The sequence below is a fragment of the Plecotus auritus genome (genome assembly GCF_963455305.1).
Source record: "Plecotus auritus genome assembly, chromosome: 9".
NCBI lineage: Eukaryota > Metazoa > Chordata > Mammalia > Chiroptera > Vespertilionidae > Plecotus > Plecotus auritus.
The window spans coordinates 9,782,657-9,802,228 of record NC_137783.1 but is presented as its reverse complement, the minus strand read 5'-3'; the positions used below and the strand labels follow the sequence as shown (position 1 = coordinate 9,802,228).

General features: G+C 47.2%; 1 protein-coding gene across 1 annotated transcript in view; it reads right to left on the bottom strand.

The window, feature by feature from the left end:
* Positions 1–19,063, bottom strand: part of ABLIM1 (actin binding LIM protein 1) — a 251,352-nt gene extending 232,289 nt beyond the window's left edge. The window contains exon 1 of the mRNA XM_080687353.1: positions 18,800–19,063. Within this exon, the coding sequence (XP_080543479.1) occupies positions 18,800–18,812 (13 nt within the window). The 5' untranslated portion in view covers positions 18,813–19,063. The remainder of the gene's footprint in view (positions 1–18,799) is intronic.
* Between the last annotated feature and the right edge of the window lie 509 nt (positions 19,064–19,572).

The following is a 19,572-nucleotide window of genomic DNA, read 5'->3' as shown; positions in this document are numbered from 1 at the left end:
GTATATTTTGTTTTCTCATGATTTCAACTCAAGAAATGTTGATTAAGCTCCTCCGAGGTACATGGCACCATTCTAAATGTTTAAATGGGCAAAGAGTCCAAGGTCTGAACCTCAGCTCTGCCATTTCCTCGCTGTGTGACCTTGGGCGAGTGGCTTAACTTCCCTGAGTCTTACTTGCCTCATCTTGAAAACAGGGCCAATACAAACCTCACAGAGTTTTCGTTCGGATAAAATAGTATTATATTTGCAAACAGTAATTGCCAATATTAATTGGGCATTTATTATATGCCAAGCACTGTATGACCACATGTAATTCTCTCAACAGCCCTATGAGAAACTTGCTGCTTATGAGGAAACAGGCAGAGAAGTGAGGGCACGTGCCCAGGGTTACCCAGCGGGGAGGGGCAGTGCTGGGGTTTGAACCCAGGCAGTCAGGTTCTAGACTATTCTTACTACCAGGCTATACTGCCTCTCACTGCCCAGCACATAGTGAGGACTCCATAAATGGTACCTTAAAAAAAAATGCTTCCCTCGCCCCAGCCGGTTTGGCTCAGTGGATAGAGCACTGGCCTGCGGACCAAAGGGTCCCAGGTTCGATTCCAGTCAAGGGCACGTACCTTGGTTGCAGACTCCTCCCTGGCCTGGGTCCTGTTCGGGGCTTGTGCAGGAGGCAGCCAATCGATGTGTTTCTGACATTGATATTTCTCTCTGTCTTTCCCTCTCTCTTCCACTCTCTCTAAAAATCAATGGAAAGATATCCTCGGGTGAGGAGTAACAAAACAAAACAAAAAAAGAGAAATGTTTCCTAAGTACAAGAAATGCAATTAAAGCAAGCGTGTACGTCTCTATAATGCTAAGAAAATCATTGCTCAAGATAAGAGGCTCCAAAGGAGTAGTGCTTCCCCCAGCCCCTCTCACAGTCATCATAGCACATAAGATGGACCTTAAAAAACAGATACCGTTTTGTCAGAAATCCAGGAGGAAAAGGGAATTCCAAGTGGAAATAGAGTCAAAAACACAGTTGTGTTTAGGCTTGGCCTAAGCAATGGTTTCAAAGACAAAAGAGCGAAGTGGGCCACTCGGGTCCTAAAAAGAGAGGAGAGGAATCTGAAGGTCACTCAGAGTAATGCGGGGGGGGGGGGGGGGGGGGGAGGGGAGGGCGGGGCACGGAAGCTCCCTGCATAGGGGAACCACTGCGATCATGCCATCACGCTGTAGAAAATGAATTAATCAGAAGTCATTTCCACTGTGTGTGCCTGTCTCTCCACCCTGTCAATGTGTACCCATGGCCAATGAATTCCACTCTTCCCTCCAAGAATGTTAAAAACATCCTGGTACTTATCCACAAAGAGGCCCTGAAGGCAATGGTAGAGGATTCTGAAGGTAATTAAAGGGGCAATGGGGGTCCTGAAAGCTTTCTGATCAGGGAGCCACGCAATCAAGGCCAATCTGTAGGAAATTAATAGGCAGAGATCCATAGAGTGGAGTAACAAGGGGAGATGAGTGATATTGATAACAACTGCCCATTTGTACAAATGACCCGGTTTACAATTGTGGTTGCTTTCTTTATATTCTCGAAATTAAGGAAGAGCATTACCGGAAGTTAATTACTTAAAAGGCTTTATTAGACACTGACCACACTTCATAGGACACAATCACACTGGAACCGCTGAACTGCCGAAAGGAAGAGGAAAAACTATATAAGCTATGTGAAGTCCTGTGCTGGAATAATTCCCCTTTTCACAGGAACCATGAGCTAAGTTTGGAGATTTGGCCTGCCTATATTTGCAGCTGTCCTTTATGTATATTATTCTTCAGTTCTTAGCAAGCATACACAGTAGCAAACAGACATGGAAACAGAGACTGTCTTTGGTTGGACAGCTTGCACTATGCAACCTATATACACTGAATGGCCAGATTATTATGATCTCTGAATGCATAATAATCTGGCCACTCACACTATGCAACCTATATACACTGAATGGCCAGATTATTATGATCTCTGAACGCATAATAATCTGGCCACTCAGTGTGTGTGTGTGTGTGTGTGTGTGTGTGTGTGTGTATGAGGCGTGGTGCATGAATTCGTGCATGGGTGGGTTCCAGCCAGCCTGGCCAGGGGGAGGGGACATGGGCGGTTGGCCGGCCTGCCTGTTGGTCGAATATGCAAATTCGAGGGGACAATTTGCATATTAGCCTTTTATTATATAGGATATACACTGAGTGGCCAGATTATTATGCATTCAGAGATCATCATAATCTGGCCACTCAGTGTACATGCGATCCAGAAAGAAAAGTGAAGTTCGACTCTGAAATTATGTTTCTACTGTCAGATATACCGAGACAGATACAGAGACAATGAAAATATTATCTCTGCAGGTTTCCATGCAGCCCCAGGCCTCCGGAGGTCCTGCGTGTGCCCAGCTCACTCTGTTCAATGTGTATGCATGTCCAATAAATTCATCTCTTCCCTCCACCTCATCTGCTTTCAAAAAAACTGAAACGTCCCAGTGCATATCACAGAAGGCCAGGCAGGGATGGCAGCTGAGCTGTCCGGCAGCAGTCGCACCTGCACGTAACCTGGGCCCTAGGGGATTGGTTGCTATCTCAAACACGAGGCTAGAATTAACTGTTTACTTGATGTGGCATTCCCACAGTCGTGGTGCACTGCGAATACAAGGATTCCTCCTCAGGCATCTTGATTTCTAAGCCGAGTCACACCCTTTATGGGGAGTCACACCCTTTATGGGGTGGCGATCTCGTTTGACAGCTTTTCCTTTCTGAAACCACAGAAGGAAGGGGGGTCCTGCCTCGAGCCCTCACTCACTCTCCGGATGATGCCACCTGCTCTAAGCCGAGTGTTAGGCAATGACCGCCTCTTAGCTGTTGGCTGCACCGGCTTCTTTCTCGCCCCAACAGTGTAAGTGATCTGCGGCACAGGACACACAGTTTGTTTGCTAGCTACAAATAGTAACAGTAGCCAGAGCTAAACTTTATTCATAGTGATTCACAAATAGAAATAATAAGCACACATACGCAGGGCAGGGCTGGGCGAGGGGCGTGAGGTGCCTGGGGTGCAGAAGTTAAGGAGACATCACTCTCAGGGTGGTATCTTATTCCCCTCACCCTAGTCCTGGCCCTGCACACATGTGCACATGCCTGCCCACGCACATGCGTGCACACACACACACACACACCACAAACCCAAGGATGACCAAATACTATATAAATAAACAAGCCAAAGCCACAGATCAGGGCTTCTCCTGTTTTCTTTAAAGGTATATTCAGTTCAGGCCAACATTTAACAAAAGTGTGTTTATCTTCTCAACACTCTCCAGTGGTTCCCATCTCACTCAGAGTAAAAACCAAAGTCCTTAATTTTGTTCATAGGACAGCTCAGGACCAATCCTCAGACCGCCCCCCCCCCCCCCCCCCCCCGCCCGCCCAGGCCCCCAGCCTCTCTCTGACCCTCCCTCTTAGCCTCATGGTGCCTGAAACACTCCAACCATATTCCTGACTCAGGAGTGTAACGGCTCTTCTCTCTGACAAGAATTTCCTCACTCCAGATATGACTTGTTTTCTCTCCTCCTGCTTTTTCTTTTTTTAATCTTCATCCAAGAATATGTTTCCATTGACTTTTAGAGAGAGTGGAAGAGAGAGGGAAAGACAGAGAGAAACATCCATGTGAGAGAAACACATCACATGGTTGCCTCCTGCATGCACCCTGACCAGACCCCAGGCCAGGGAGAAGCTTGCAGCCAAGGTACGTGCCCTTGACTGGAATCGAACCTGGGACCCTTTGGTCCGCAGGCCAACGCTCTATCCATTGAGCCAAACCGGCTAGGGCGGCAAGCATTTTAAAAAATCTGTTTTGGGCACTGCTGTAGCTACTGCTCTTAAGACAATAAATATATATTGCCTGAGATTTGACTAAGATCTTGTTCCTACTCAGGTGGGTAACAGTATCCATGAATAATGCTCCCCAAATAAAGTCAAGCCTGCTAAATTACCCCCACTAGGGTCTTTGTCATCAGTCATAACTTTATGAAATCATTAACAATATTCCTCCGAAGAAGTAAATTCCAATGTATTCTTAATAAAAGCACATCTATGTATAATCTAGTTTAAGCAGAATACAAACCCCAGAGAAAGAGTAGGAAATAAATTTGAGAAGAGACAGCTTGGGGAAGTAAAAATGTCGTTGATAACACTTTGAACAAACTGGAGGGTAGATATATTCATAACCTCCATAAGCACACTACTAAAAGTTAAAGTGCATTACATATGACAACAATCTCCTATAAAACATCTGTCCTCTAACATTCTATTAATGAAATAAATTTCCACCAACTGACATCCCTTTTATGTGACCCAGTCAATAAGATAGTAAAATGATTTTTCCAAAAACTGTTATGCTAACATGCATTAAAGTCGTATTTTATAGATGACATTTAGCATGCCAACACCAATTCCATGAGGAATATTTTTTTTAATATATTTTATTGATTTTTTTACAGAGAGGAAGGGAGAGGGATAGAGAGTTAGAAACATTGATGAGAGAGAAACATCTATCAGCTGCCTCCTGCACACTCCCCACTGGGTATGTGCCCGCAACCAAGGTACATGCCCTTGACCGGAATCGAACCTGGGACCCTTGAATCCGTAGGCCAATGCTCTATCCACTGAGCCAAACCGGTCAGGGCTCCATGAGGAATATTTTATTCTGCAGTGGGTAATACAAAAGTAGAAGTCAGTGTGTCTACTGTAAAAACAGCCAGTGGGTGTGTCACTGGCTTACCTGTCAATACTTCCTTTCCTTACTTCCTGGGAAAGACATTGCATAATTTGGCCATCATGATTCTGAAAACCGAAGCGCTTGATGGGGAACCTGACTTAACTACCAATTTCAACAAAAGGAAGAGAAAGAGCCCCAGTTAGTTTGGCTCAGTCGACACAGCATCGGCCCAAGGACTGAAGGGTAGCGGGTTCTTTCAGCCCAGGGCATGTACCTCGGTTGCAGGAGGGAGGCTAAAATCGATGTGTCTCTTTCACATCAATGTTTCTCTCTTTATATCTCTTCCCCTCCCTTTCATTCTCTCTAAAAACTAATGGAAAAATATCCTCGGGTGAGGATTAACCAAAAAAGAAAAAGAAAAAAAAAAAAAAAAAAAGGAAGAGAAAAAAAGTTCTCAGTTACTAACACTTTCCTGAAAGTCAAAGAACTATATGAGGGAAACCAGTGCTCCTCCGAGTGCATACTCAAGTAGATAATCCTCACCTCTCACATTTGCATTTCCTCTTTTCCAAATAAATGTTTGATATTTTGTTTGTTACCAGAAACAACAGGAAGAGACATAAGGGGGGGAAAGATACTGACTTTTTCCTAGTTCTTTTGACTCCATACAAAAGTTGGCATTTAAATTCTCTTATGGAGTTGATGTTCTTACATTAAGCTTTATCAGTCAATGCTTCCAAATAAATTAAACCAACAAACCTAATGACTATCGTATGACCCTTTCTAAGAGCAAAATGGGCCCACTGTTCGTTTCAGCTTTGGGGTCCTCAACCAGAATGTTATAAATGTCATTAAAAATGGAATTCAACAACCTGCTCAAGAAGGAGTTTCATTTTTGTTGGCTTGAGAACACCCAAGCCATCACAGCTTTCTCGGAAATGTACTAGCCCTCCTGGTGAAGCAGGAGTCACATCTTGCAGAAGCGAAAGTGACAAACAGCCTAAAATGCTAGTGCTGTGACTTGAGGTGGCAGCCAGCATCTTCCCAACCCCTTTGCCCAAGTAACGTTACATAACATGCTGCCAAGCTCTGCTCCCGTCTGCTGAAACTCCAGCCAAGAGTTCAACATTACAGGAATTTAGTCAAAGTAACATTGAGTCATCTGATCTGGGAATTCAGTTTCAGTTTCAGGATTTGGAAAAGTGGAGAGTCTTCTGAGATCATCCAGGAAAGAGATGGGAATAGGGAATGGGGCTCTCAGGAGGGGGTCTGTGTGTGGTGTGCCCAGGGCCGCACAGCAAGAAGAGCGGAACCCAGGGTCTCACAGCCGGAATAGGGGAGCCCAGGGCCGCACAGCCGGAAGAGCGGAGCCCAGGTCCGCACAGCCGGAAGAGCGGAGCCCAGGTCCGCACAGCCGGAAGAGCGGAGCCCAGGGCCGCACAGCAAGAAGAGCGGAACCCAGGGTCTCACAGCCGGAAGAGCGGGACCCAGGGTGTCACAGCCGGAAGAGGGGAGCCCAGGGTCTCACAGCCGGAAGAGCGGGACCCAGGGTGTCACAGCCGGAAGAGCGGGACCCAGGGTGTCACAGCCGGAAGAGCGGGACCCAGGGTGTCACAGCCGGAAGAGCGGGACCCAGGGTCACACAGCAGGAAGAGCGGGACCCAGGGTCGCACAGCCGGAATAGGGGAGCCCAGGGTCTCACAGACGGAATAGGGGAGCCCAGGGTGTCACAGCCGGAAGAGCGGGACCCAGGGTGTCACAGCCGGAAGAGCGGGACCCAGGGTCACACAGCAGGAAGAGCGGGACCCAGGGTCGCACAGCCGGAATAGGGGAGCCCAGGGTGTCACAGCCGGAAGAGCGGAGCCCAGGGTCGCACAGACGGAATAGGGGAGCCCAGGGCCGCACAGCCGGAAGAGCGGAGCCCAGGGTCTCACAGCCGGAAGAGCGGAGCCCAGGGTCTCACAGCCGGAAGAGCGGAGCCCAGGGTCGCACAGCCGGAAGAGCGGAGCCCAGGGTCGCACAGACGGAATAGGGGAGCCCAGGGCCGCACAGCCGGAAGAGCGGAGCCCAGGGTCGCACAGCCGGAAGAGCGGGACCCAGGGTCGCACAGCCGGAAGAGTGGAGCCCAGGGCCGCACAGCCGGAAGAGCGGAGCCCAGGGCCGCACAGCCGGAATAGGGGAGCCCAGGGCCGCACAGCCGGAAGAGCGGAGCCCAGGGCCGCACAGCCGGAATAGGGGAGCCCAGGGCCGCACAGCCGGAATAGGGGAGCCCAGGGTCTCACAGCCGGAAGAGCGGAGCCCAGGGTCTCACAGCCGGAAGAGTGGAGCCCAGGGTCGCACAGCCGGAAGAGCGGAGCCCAGGGTCTCACAGCCGGAATAGGGGAGACCTGGGCCTCACAGCCGGAAGAGCGGAGCCCAGGGTCTCACAGCCGGAATAGGGGAACCCAGGGTCTCACAGCCGGAAGAGCGGAGCCCTGGGCCTCACAGCCGGAAGAGCGGAGCCCAGGGTCTCACAGCCGGAAGAGCGGAGCCCAGGGCCGCACAGCCGGAAGAGCGGAGCCCAGGGTCTCACAGCCGGAAGAGCGGAGCCCAGGGTCTCACAGCCGGAAGAGGGGAGCCCAGGGTGTCACAGCCGGAAGAGCAGAGCCCAGGGTCTCACAGACGGAATAGGGGAGCCCAGGGTCGCACAGCCGGAAGAGGGGAGACCTGGGCCTCACAGCCGGAAGAGGGGAGACCTGGGCCTCACAGCCGGAAGAGCGGAGCCCTGGGCCTCACAGCCGGAAGAGCGGAGCCCTGGGCCTCACAGCCGGAAGAGCGGAGCCCAGGGCCTCACAGCCGGAAGAGCGGAACTCAAGGTAGAGCCCAAGTCTCCCAACTCCTCACCCAACCCCTCCTCCCGAGGAGGGCCTGCTGCCATTTTCATTATTTTAGAATAGGGACACTTGGACTCAAATGAAAAAGAACCAATTTTCAGGTTTTTTAAAAATATATATTTTTTATTGATTTCAGAGAGAAAGGGAGAAGGAGAGAGATATAGAAACATCAATGACGAAGGAAAATCATTGATCAGCTGCCTCCTGCACACGCTCTACTGGCATTGAGCCTGCAACCCAGGCATGTGCCCTGGCTGGGAACCCAACCATGACCTCCTGGGTCCCAGGTTGATGCTCAACCACTGAGCCATGCTGGCTGGGCTCAGGTTTTGTTTTTTTAACTGATGGCAACAAGTAACCATGAATAAGAATAAATAATCCAGCCTTTGGGAAATATCTCAGCACCAGACTATTTTGTTAATCTCTAGTCCTAAATACAATGCATCAATCAAGAGAAACTTAATCCTGTAACAGGCAATGAGGTTGGCTTAGAGGAAGTGAGAGAAAATATTTTTTCCCCTCTGGGCTAGAAGTGGTCCATCTCTTGGCAGAAATGAAGGAAACTTCTGTAACATTTTCTCCTGCTGCAGAAATAAGCCATTCCTGGCTAGCCAGAGACTGAAGGGGGCCAGGCAGGAGGCAGCCAGGAGAGGGCCAGCCAACCCAGCCACAGAGGGGCTTTGAAGTGTTCTCTGGACCATGTTCCCTTACCATTTTCTCTGAGACATCAGTAAAACCTCATTGAAAATTACAGTCTAATGTGCACGGCTACGTCCTAAAAATCTCAGCACAAACATGTTTAGTGCAGCACTGACTATAAAATCAAACGAAGTATCGACCAGTAAAGGACTATTAAATCAGGTACGGTTGCAACCTCATGCTTGGGCCCTATGCAGTCTTAAAAAAAAAAAAAAGCTATATTTGTATGTGCTAATATGGAAAGATCTCAAGATACGGTATGTAAAAAAGACAATGTGATTCTTCTGTTGTTTTTTAATCCTCATCCGAGGATATGTTTTGTTTTGTTTTTTACTTTGAAAGAGAGAGTAAGGGAGAGAGAAACATCAATATGAGAAAGAAATATTGGTGGGCCATTTCCAGGATGTGCTCCAACTGGGGATCGAACCCGCAACCTTTTGGTGTACAGATGACACTCCAACCAACTGAGCCCCATGGCCAGGGTAGCAATGTGTTGTGTGTGTGTTTTTTAAAGTAAGTAGTTAGGTAGGTAGTAGTTTTGTAAGTAATAAATGGATTGATTTGAGTGCCTTTGTATACACATAACTTTTTTCTTGAAGTGAATCTCAAAAAAACTGAGGATAGTGTTACTTCAGGGGAGAGAGACCTTTCACTTTTCATTGGTATTATTTAAATTGTTCTGTTTGAATTTAACTTTATGGTTATACTAGAGGCCCGATGCACGAAATTCGTGCAAGAGGAGGCCTTCCTTCCCCCGGCTGCCGGCACCGGCTTCCCTCTGGCACCGGGGACCTGGGCTTCCCTCGCAGCCCGGCTCCGTCGGGTCTAATTAGCATATTACGCTTTTATTATTATAGATTGCTCTTTTATATCAAAAGAGTTTCCCTGGACAGTGAGATTATACCTCTAAGGGTTGGAAATAAGCTTTTAGCTTTTTAGCTCTGAATTAGTTAGTTTTCTAAATTGCACCTTAGGATCATTTCCTCTGCGGTAAAGAGCCTCTGGCCAAAGCAGTTCAGAGAGACTAGTGGCCAAGCAGGTAGGTGGTGGAGAGGTGATCAGAGCCCCCAGCAAAATAGTTTCATATTGTGTTTGAATATTACGTAGGGCTAATCTCCCTTGATTACACTTCTTTACAAAAAGGGGTGTGTGTGTATATATATAATATATATATATTTAGAGAGGAAGGGAGATGGAGAGAGAGAGAGAAACATCAATGATGAGAGAGAATCATTGATTGGCTGCCTCCTGCATGCCCCTTACTGGGGATTGAGCCTGCAACCCAGACATGTGCTCTTGACTGGAATCGAACCTGGGACCCTTCAGTCCTAAGGCCGACTCTCTATTCAGTGAGCCAAACCAGGTAAGGCTGATTACACTTCTTTTTCAGAATTTCATTTCATTTGCTCTACAAAATTAATAATAGTGTCATTTTTCCATGTCTCTAAGAAAAGATTCTGTTGACATTTTTGTTGGAATTTTACTTCCTCTATGAAGATATTTAAATAAAATGAACATTTTTACAATATTGTGCCAGATCATCCAAGAGCATAGTAGGTCTTTCCAGTGACTTCAGTCTTTTATGTCCTTCCATGTAAATTTAAAGTTTTCCTCATAGTGTCCTTGTATCTGATGTTTAACTTCAAATGTCTTATTTCTAAAATTTAATATGCTAATTACCTTTTTGGTTTTCAGTTTTAAAAAGCATGCTGTTTCCCTTATTTGGAACACTTTTCCACCACTTCTCCATTTGGCAAATTCAACTCAGTCTTCAAGGCCCAATTCCAATATCACTTGCTTTGGCCCCCCAGCAATCCAATCAGGATGGACCAGGGCCCTTCCTCTTTGCTCTTGAAACACCTTGTATGCACTACCATCAAACCAGGTCACAATGCGCTACACATTCTGTACACAGGTCTCTCTCCTTCATTAGTCTGGGAGCTCTGTGAGTAGAGGAGCAATTGCCATACACTCTCACCTCCCCCTCTGCCAGCCTGGCCCATAGCAAGAACTCTGGTTTCATTGAATGAGTGAATGAATGAATGAGCAAATGAATGAATGAATGCCATCATCATAGACTATGCTTCTTCATGTTTCAGTAGCGTTTTTGTAATGCCAACAATGGTAATACTGATAAATGGTAGAATTTGGGATAATGCGATGACAGGACTTTTTTCCCCCTTAAAAATAAGCCATGTTTAAAAATGCAGAAAATTATCTCGCATAATGGGAAATTATAAATAATTAAGAACTGAAAACCAGATACATTATTTTCTTGGCACATGTTTCAGCCGAACGAGAAGAGGCAGCATTGTGGCGGATAAAATGTACTCCAGCATGAACAAGACCTGAATTTAAATCTTGATCAACCCCTTATGAGCCAGAGGATCTCAGGCAAGTTTCTTGACTTCTCTATGCCTCATTTTCTCTATCTGTAAAATGGGCATTATAAATATCTTCATAATAGAATGGCTAAGAGACATCTCAAACTTAAATGTCCAAAATGCTTGATTCTTCCACCCCCCAAACTTGCTCCTTCTACACTCTTCCTCATCCCGGAAATTGATGTGCTATTCTCTCAGTTGCTAAAAAAATGGAGTTATCCACAATTCTCCTTTTTCTTTTCCTCTACGCTTCCAACCCATCAGGGAGTCCTATAAGCACTTCCTTAGAAATATTTCCAGAATCCAATGACTTCTCACCTGCTGTTCTACACTCTGCTCTAAGCCACCATCTTCTCTTGTTTTGACCATTTGGCTGTCTCACCTCAGAATCTAGAACAACTTGAGCACCTAGTAGGTGTCCAATGAATACTTACTAAATGACAGAATGAGTACATTATTCATAACTTCAGTTCCACAATTTATATAAAGTGTCTAACTAGAGCATGGAGTCCCCTAAAATAAATAGAAACTAAGGAACTGCTGATAAAACTAAACCATTACTGATACCCAAATGCTTAAATGAATCAAAATAACAATTCCCTTGTTTAACACAGAACAACAACAACAATCTCTCTAGAATCCATTAGAGACTGCCATCCAACCCCTTTTCTGCATTTTTTGTAACATTTACAAATTATGGTTCCCCCCCCCCCCCCTCTCTTCCCCCAGACTCTGGGACTCCTCTCCTTCTGTTCATTCCCATTTGGAGCTAAAAGCCAGAAATAGCTGTTTACTTCATTGTCCTCATTTCCCTTCATTGTTACCATTCAGCTCTCCGGTGCTACTCCGTCGTGGATGTGTTTTTCAAATAAATTCTCAGTAAATGAGAAAGAAAAGTGCAACTAAAGACCTTGGACACAGTTGTAAGCGAAACATATTATAGGATATCTTCTCTAAGGCAAACAATTTGTAAATGGACTCTAATATAGTCTACATATGTACAATCCACTATTATTCTCATATGTAATAACGTTAAAGAGCTGGAGAAAGAACACAGTGTACAAAACTGAGAACTTCAATTTATTAAAATGTGAATAACAATAATTATGCATATAGAGCTCTTCCTCTTATGAGCCTAAAATAATTATCTAACAAAGGACCCAAATCATATGATCTCTAATCACTGAGCAAGTAATTTTGAGTGCTTGACCCACAGTTCCTGCTTTCATTTTCATTCTAATGCAGTGCTCAATAATATAAAGGATTTTCTAAATACATCTACTAAATAATGTCTTGCCCACCCACTAATTATGAAACAAAATATGGACAATTTCTGTATAGTGGTAAATGCATATTAGATAATTTTCTCAATAAAATGTGCTGGGGAAACAAATTTCAAATATATTGGCAGGAAGTCATGGAGTAGGTAGCGAGTCCAAGAATAACCACAGGTTTATGGCGCTACACACTTTAAAGCAGCTTCGATACTACGTTAATTAGAAGAAATAGAGCCCCTCATTTAAAATGACTGCGGAGGTACCAAAGGCACTCAACAGTTCTTCCCACAAGACTTTTTCTCTACATATTTGCCCCAATAGAAGGAAACTATCATGTGAATTACAAAAGAAAACAGCAATAGCTATTCCAAAATTTCATTTGACTTTGTACTGTCAACTGTCCGTCTACAATAGCCATTACACCTGAGCACACCAACTTCCCATGAGAGGAAAGAGCTTAGAAATATGCTGGATTGAAGAGGAGGAAAGAGCCAGCCCAGTACTTTTTAAAAATATTTTTTCATTGATTTCAGAGAGGAAGGGAGAAGAACATCAATGATGAGAGAGAATCTTTGATCGGCTGCCTCCTGCACCCCCACGCTGGGAATTGAGCCTGCAGCCCAGGCATGTGCCCTGATGGGGAATCGAACTGTGACTTCCTGGTTCATAGGTCGACACTCAACCAACTAAGCCATGCTGGCCGGGCCAGTGTTTAATTTTGATGTAAATAATATATGATGCAGTTAATACTACAGGCAGATACTCAAGTATTGAACAAAATCTTACCTTCTGAGATGAAAGAATGCTAGCTAGATAGAACCTCTACTTGTTAGGAAGGCCAGCGTCCCAATTCAGCTGGGATAGCCCCACTGAACGCTGTTATCTCAGTTTAGCAGAAGTGTCCTATGTGGATAATGGCTTACATGGTACATGTAAAATATACTAGACATTTCAAAGTGAGCAATAAATACTGATCAGCCCCTGTTTGCCCCAGCCTCATACAGTCACAAACTCTAACACCTTTTAATATTTCTCCACCCACAAATCATGACAATCCTCACCCCTGAGTGCTCAATGAACATTTGTTAAATGACTTCATTAATTAATACTTTAGCATCATCAGCCCAGGAATGGATCTGAAATAAATCTGGCTACTCTAGGGCGGAGGTTCAATAAATATTAGCTGGCTGAAGAACAGTGAGGAAGCTTGAAAGATCAAAAGAGTTAACCACTGTGCATCCCACCATCTTCTTGCTTGCTGTCAAGAGATTTTCAGATAAATGGTTGGCATTTCTACATGTTCTTAGGGGGAGGGGAGAGAAGAAAGCATGTGTTTCTTAACTGTGGAATCCCTTTTATATCTAATATAAATTGCAACTCCACCAACTTCTATCCCATTCTCAATAAAGAAAAATGTGATAACTCAATTTACACTAGCGAATACTTAAGTTACACTCAAATCCAATGTCTCCCTTTTAATAGTCTTATTTAATCTGCATCAATCCCTCTATTGCTCTCCTTCTCTCTGCCTTCCTCTCCCCTCCCTTAAAACAGTTTCCCCTCCAGTTGGTAGGTGAGTTGGTTTGGGCCCCAGGCTGTCATCTGTGACAGGACGATGACGTTTGTATTCTAGACCATGAGGTGTTCACAAAGGCAGCAAAGAGTACACCCTCGCTCTTGCAAGGGAGAAGAGCTAGAAATGGGGGCACCCCAGTGGAGCGTACAGGAAACACAGGGCTTACTCTGCCCATGGTGTAGGAGTAGGGGTGTCTTTTTAGTCTTGTCACACTGTCACCATGGTGCCTCTCAAGAAGGACTTAAGGGAAGTGAACAAAACACAGGTCCTTTTCGGCACAGCTGCTATGCATGGCTATGCTGCCCATCTGGAGAGAGAACACCCCACTGTACTGGTCTAGTGGTGGCAACATGGCTGTCACTTTCTAGTGTGATGTTATGAGGTGTAATGAGACAGGCAGCTGGATCTTCAACGATGTGTGTTTGATGGTGAACTCTAGGAAGGCTGAATAGATGTCTATGGGAAGGATGGACGGATGGACGGATGGATGGATGATATTCTTAGAGACTGTTGCTTTAATGAGGGTGAAATGCTGAGCACTCTCATCCTTTTTCCTTTTGCTACCCAAGAACATTGGAAACCAGTGATTGCTCAGACAATGGCAGCCACAGGTGAAGTACAGTTCAAGTCTTAATAAACAGTGTCTTATGAATGGAGCAACACAATGTCAAATTGTATCGAGTGACTAGTGCTACTTATGTCAATGAACAATCGTGAATTAAGTTCCAGAAGAACCTGAAACCACAGGCTCATGAAAAAGAAATGTTTCTCCCAAAAGAGGATGAAGACTAATTTACCATGTAAGATCATAAATTTCACTAAATTCCGTCTTTCACTTTAAAGGGCTCTCTGCATGAGAGCTGTTTTGTTCCTCTCTAGAACTGAGGGAACCAGTCATGCGCCTGTGAACATATGATGAGTGAAGAATGCACGCTTCCCCTGGGGACATGGCCTCGCTCCCTCCCCTGGCCACAGCCAAACATGCTGCCGGGCTGTGTGCACTCGGCCTCCCGTGCGCCGGAGTTCTTGGTCCTGGGATGCTCTGGTGTCAAGTAGGAAACCAAAGACAGGGCTCACAGAGCCTAATCTGCCATAGGAAAGGGAGGGAACCCGGGAGAGGGCTTTGGGCAAGCTTCTACCTAAGTGAGAATTGGGGCCAGGATGAAATGTAACTCACGCCGAGTATCGTGGGCGGCTGAACAGCCAGGGGTGAGTTCTTCTGGAGGTACTGACAGACCTCCAACTTCCCTTCTCTGCATCTGCACTTCTCTGCTCAGCAGCCTTTGCTGTGAAGGATTGCTGGCCTCCTACATCATCCCTTCATCTTCCCCAACCTTCTTTCCCTCCTCACTGCCAAGCTCAGATCACCCCCACCACGTCTCAGGCTCCTTCCTGCCCACAGCCCCTGCGTTCCATGGCTTCTGAGAGGGAAGCACACCTCTCAGCCTCCTGCCTGCCAAGTCCCCACTCATCCTCTGAGATCCAGCTCACATCCCAGCTCCTCTGAAGGGCAGCTGCTCCTGTTGTCTCCGGTCACAGTGACTGACCCTCCCACACCAGATGAATCATCCCTCCATGGTGATCTTTATCAGGTGTACATGACTGCACACACACACACACCTCAGTGTGCATTCCTTAGGGAGTGGGACTAACCATTTTTCATCTTGTATACCTAGTCCCTCACAGAATAAGGCATGCTGTTGCATTAAGGCAGTGGTCGGCAAACTCATTAGTCAACAGCCAAATATCAATAGTACAACGATGGAAATTTCTTTTGAGAGCCAAATTTTTTAAACTTAAACTTCTTCTAACGCCACTTCTTCAAAATAGACTCGCCTAGGCCGTGGTATTTTGTGGAAGAGCCACACTCAAGGGGCCAAAGAGCCGCATGTGGCTCGCGAGCTGCAGTTTGCCGACCACTGCATTAAGGGATCTAAACTTCCACATAAGATCAGAAATACATATAGGTTCATAATATCAGTTACCAAACAAGAACTTGATTAATCCTTGAAACACACACATACACAATGACTTGGTATTTATAGCTTTAAATATAAGAACTGGTCTAAGAATTGATTTTACTATAAATTCAAGGACATGTATATCAAATGTATTAGAATCGTTGCCTATGGGAGAAGGGAATAGGATTGGGAGGTGAGGATAGAATTGTCTTAATAAATAAATTAAACAAGAGACAGCTCTGCTAAACCGGTGACCGTGAGCCATACCTGGGAGGTGTGGCTGACTCCACCTTCTCCATATTTTTTAAAAAGTCATGCAGTTCACAGACACAATGTGGGAACAATCAACCTTCTAAAAATCTTCTCTGAGCCATGGTTCTCCCTCATGTGAAATACTGATGTCAAGAACTATTTAATTCATGAAAAAGATTATTGATCGGATTGGAACCCACTTATTTTAAATACAAAAGGGAAAACTTCCAGGAGGTGTTGTGCTGCTATTTCCACTGCTTTAGCACCCAGATTAGTAATGACTAAGCTTAGTCATCGAATGTCTCTTTTCCGTTTGACAAAGTGCTGGAGAGTTCTGTAACTCAGAGAGGAAAACCTGTAGCTGATACAGGTCAGAAAAACGGCTGCCCGTAAGAAATCGAGGTGCGTTAATCTTTGCAACGTCACCATGAGAGAAACTGATAAAGGTGGAGTGATGCAATGAGCAGTATGGCAGGCAGAGTTCCAGGAAGCAGGGAGAGAAGACACAGAACCAAGTCTCCCCTTGTTGTAGCACATACATCTTCATTGAGCTCCACTGTAAACATGCAAACGGAAGACGGCAGCAAAAACGGGTGTAGCTCTGACTCCTACAGTCCATCCTTCCACACCCCAGCCACACAACAAGCCACTGTCCAGCCAAGGGCTTGGCTGCCACTCTGTCGAGCTGATGGCAGCCCTCACCCCTCTGCCTTCCGGGGATACCACCTGGCACTCAGCTTGGTCTGCAATGAAAACTCCTCGCGCCAAAGTGAGGACGTCTGAGGCCGGTCCTGCCCAACCACAGCCCTCATTCCTACAGTCTCAACCACAGAAAGGACAGACAGCCGTCCCTGCTCACCTCCTCTCCCTTCGTCACTACCAAAGGGACAAACATGTCCACGGAGATGTTTTGGAATGCATTGGAAATCCCAAGTTACTTACAAAGGCCATTTCCTTTAAATCTCAAATACGGAGCATCTTTTCTCTCTTAAATCAATGATTGTGATATTTACTATAATATTCAAAGAACTAATAACAGAGAGACAGTAAGACAAAGCGGATGTGCTCAGAAGTCAGACAGACCTGGGAGGAAATCAGGATCGGCCACTTCACTCAGGAAAATGACACAGACCTTCAAACCTCAGTTCCTTCATCTGTAAAATGGGGAGGTGACAGCAGTATCCACTTGCCTCAGTTATTCTGAGGATAAAATGATACACTACATGTACAGTGTATCATATACAAAGCATCAGTACTGATACTTATCATGGGTTTCCCTCTCCCCTGCAAGATCAGTCAGACTGTAAACAGTTAAATGCTAATTAGCAGCATGGGGTTGGGAGAAGAAACAAGACAGCTGAGTGAAATGGCTATGTCTGACTCCAAGCCATCCTGCTGGAAACCAGGTTCGAGCGGAAATACTGGAGAACTCGGTCCCAGTTCAGAGCTCTGGCCCTCTGAGCCACTGGGTCCCTCTTCATTTAACATCCTCGGAGAAACCACAGAGACCCTGTGATGGGGGAGGGGGGCGGAGACAGTGCGACTGGGCCAGGGGGCTTCCTAGGGAATTTGGTGCTTCCTAGGGCATGCTAAGGCTCCTACTGTGTGCAGGGTCCTGTACTAAGGGTTTGGGTGGTGTAAAGCTGGGTCAGAAGTGAACTCTGACCACAGAGAGTTTTACTACCCATGAGGGACATTCCCACATGTTCCTGGCGGTGCTGAGGACAGAGGGCATGTGGGAAAGCCATGGTCTTTGAACACAGTTCAGAGGCGTACAGCCGGAGCCAGCCAGAGGATCCCGTACATACAGCCGGCCCCCTAACACCATATCTGTCCCACCCCCTTTTCTCTTTCTCCGACATGCACAAATTACTAGTATGAAACACTGTTAGGCAGGGATTGTCTCAGCATCTACAAATGTCATTTATGTCATTCCATCCAACCCTCACCACACCATTTCCAGGTTCAGAACCAACCAACCGTACTGCCAGATCAACCAAGGCCAGTTTCCTCAAAAAGGAATTCAAACATTCTGGCTAGAAATGACTATTTGTTACACGCCCCGGAATGAACCCTGAAAAGCAGCACTTCACTACCCAGCACGGTATTAAATTCCTAAACTGCCCTCCCACCCCCCCCCCCAAAAAAGGCAGGGTTAACCCTTCAGAGTTTAACTGCAACTCCTCCAAGTTCGAAGGTATCAAAGGGGGTGGTACTTACTGCTTTCCAATACAGTTTCTAAAAATAATCAATATTTTCCTTCGATGCTTATGGCAAAGCAACCACGTCACTTTGTGTGAATTGCTGGCAAGCTGCACAGTGACTCGATTTCTTTAATATTTTTCACTCATAGTAGCAGCCACGGCGCGTGTGACTAACCCGCCCGCCCAGCATCACCACTGGCTCCAGATGGCGAGAAGCATATCCCCTTCGCTCTTGCCTGAAAAGCTTTCCTTTTTCTTTCATCCGTTTCACCTGCAACAATTACTTCACTCCAGAAAGAAAATGGGAGGGCGGGGGGCGGGGGGGCGGAGATTCATGCAAAGAGGAGTACAGGTAGGGAATTTACTTTTTTTTTTTAATGGGGTGTAAGCACTGCAGCTTTAAATCTTACTGCATCAAGCCCTGGATCCCTTCCATAACAGAGCTGCAAAATGGTAACAAGAAAGGAGGAAAAAAATACCTCTTCCTCCCTCCAAGCCGGCCCTCCAGGCGGCTCCCTAGCAGGACGGGCAGCAGCGAGCCCATCCCCCACGCCCTCCCAGCTCAGACCTGCAACTGGTACAGACCAGCCCGGCACCGACATTGGCCCTAAGGCTGCGCCCACACCCGGAGGTCAAGGTCAAGGGCGAGGGCTTCCTTGCACCAACCCAGCCGCCCAGAGCCCAGGGATCAGATGGCAAAGTTTCAGGCCGGGTTGGGGCCGGCGCGGCTCTCTCAGCCCCTCGCCCTCCCGCACCTGCCTGGCCCGCCCTGGTCCGCGCCCTGCCCCCTGGGCTCTGGCGCCGGTCCGTGGACGGTGCCCACCTGGTCCCTACTCACCCCTTGCGGACATGGTTCAGGCAGCAGGAGCCCCGGCAGGGAGCGTGGAGGAGAAACCCCGCAGGGCGTGGGGAGGAATAGCCCCGAAACGCACACCCGCGCGCACACGCGCCCGCCCGTGGGAAGGCGGCTCGCAGCGTGGGCACGCCTCCCGGGTGCTGGACACCTGGCCGCGCCGGGACGCAGTGGCCACGGGGACCCGCCGCGGGGCGCGAAGCTGACAGCAAGCGGCCAGCGCTGGGCGGGGCCCGCCGCCCGGCCTCCCCGCCGCCCGGCCAGCCCACCGGGTCCAGTGGCCGCTGGGGACGCGCTGGCCGCTCGGCTGCGACGCCGGGCGGGGCTTTTGTCCCCGAGGGCGGTGGAGCGTGTAGTCAGGGTCTACGTCTCCCCTCCCCCTCCCCCGGGTTTTTAATTTAAAATAATCACCAACATCGGTGCTGTTATTAGAGGCTTTCCAGCCTCCTGCTTTGGTCCCAGAGAAAGAAAGTAGCAAGAGCTGCTCGGTCGCCTCCCTTCAAGGATGCCCTGGAAAGAGAGGAGACCACGGCGGCCTGGGGGGCTCGGCCCTTAGTGGGAAGAAGGCCTTGTGGGGTCGCACGGGGGTCAAAGCAAAATTAGAAACCAAGGACCCCCTTGGAAGTCAGCGGGGTGGGACGGGCGGGACTTTGCTTCCAGGGACCCTGGAGGGAGGTCTTGGGGAGCAGGGCTGGCCCAGCAGTTTTGAGTCCACAGACAACTAACCTCTGTAGACCAGCGATTTGCCTTTTTCGTCT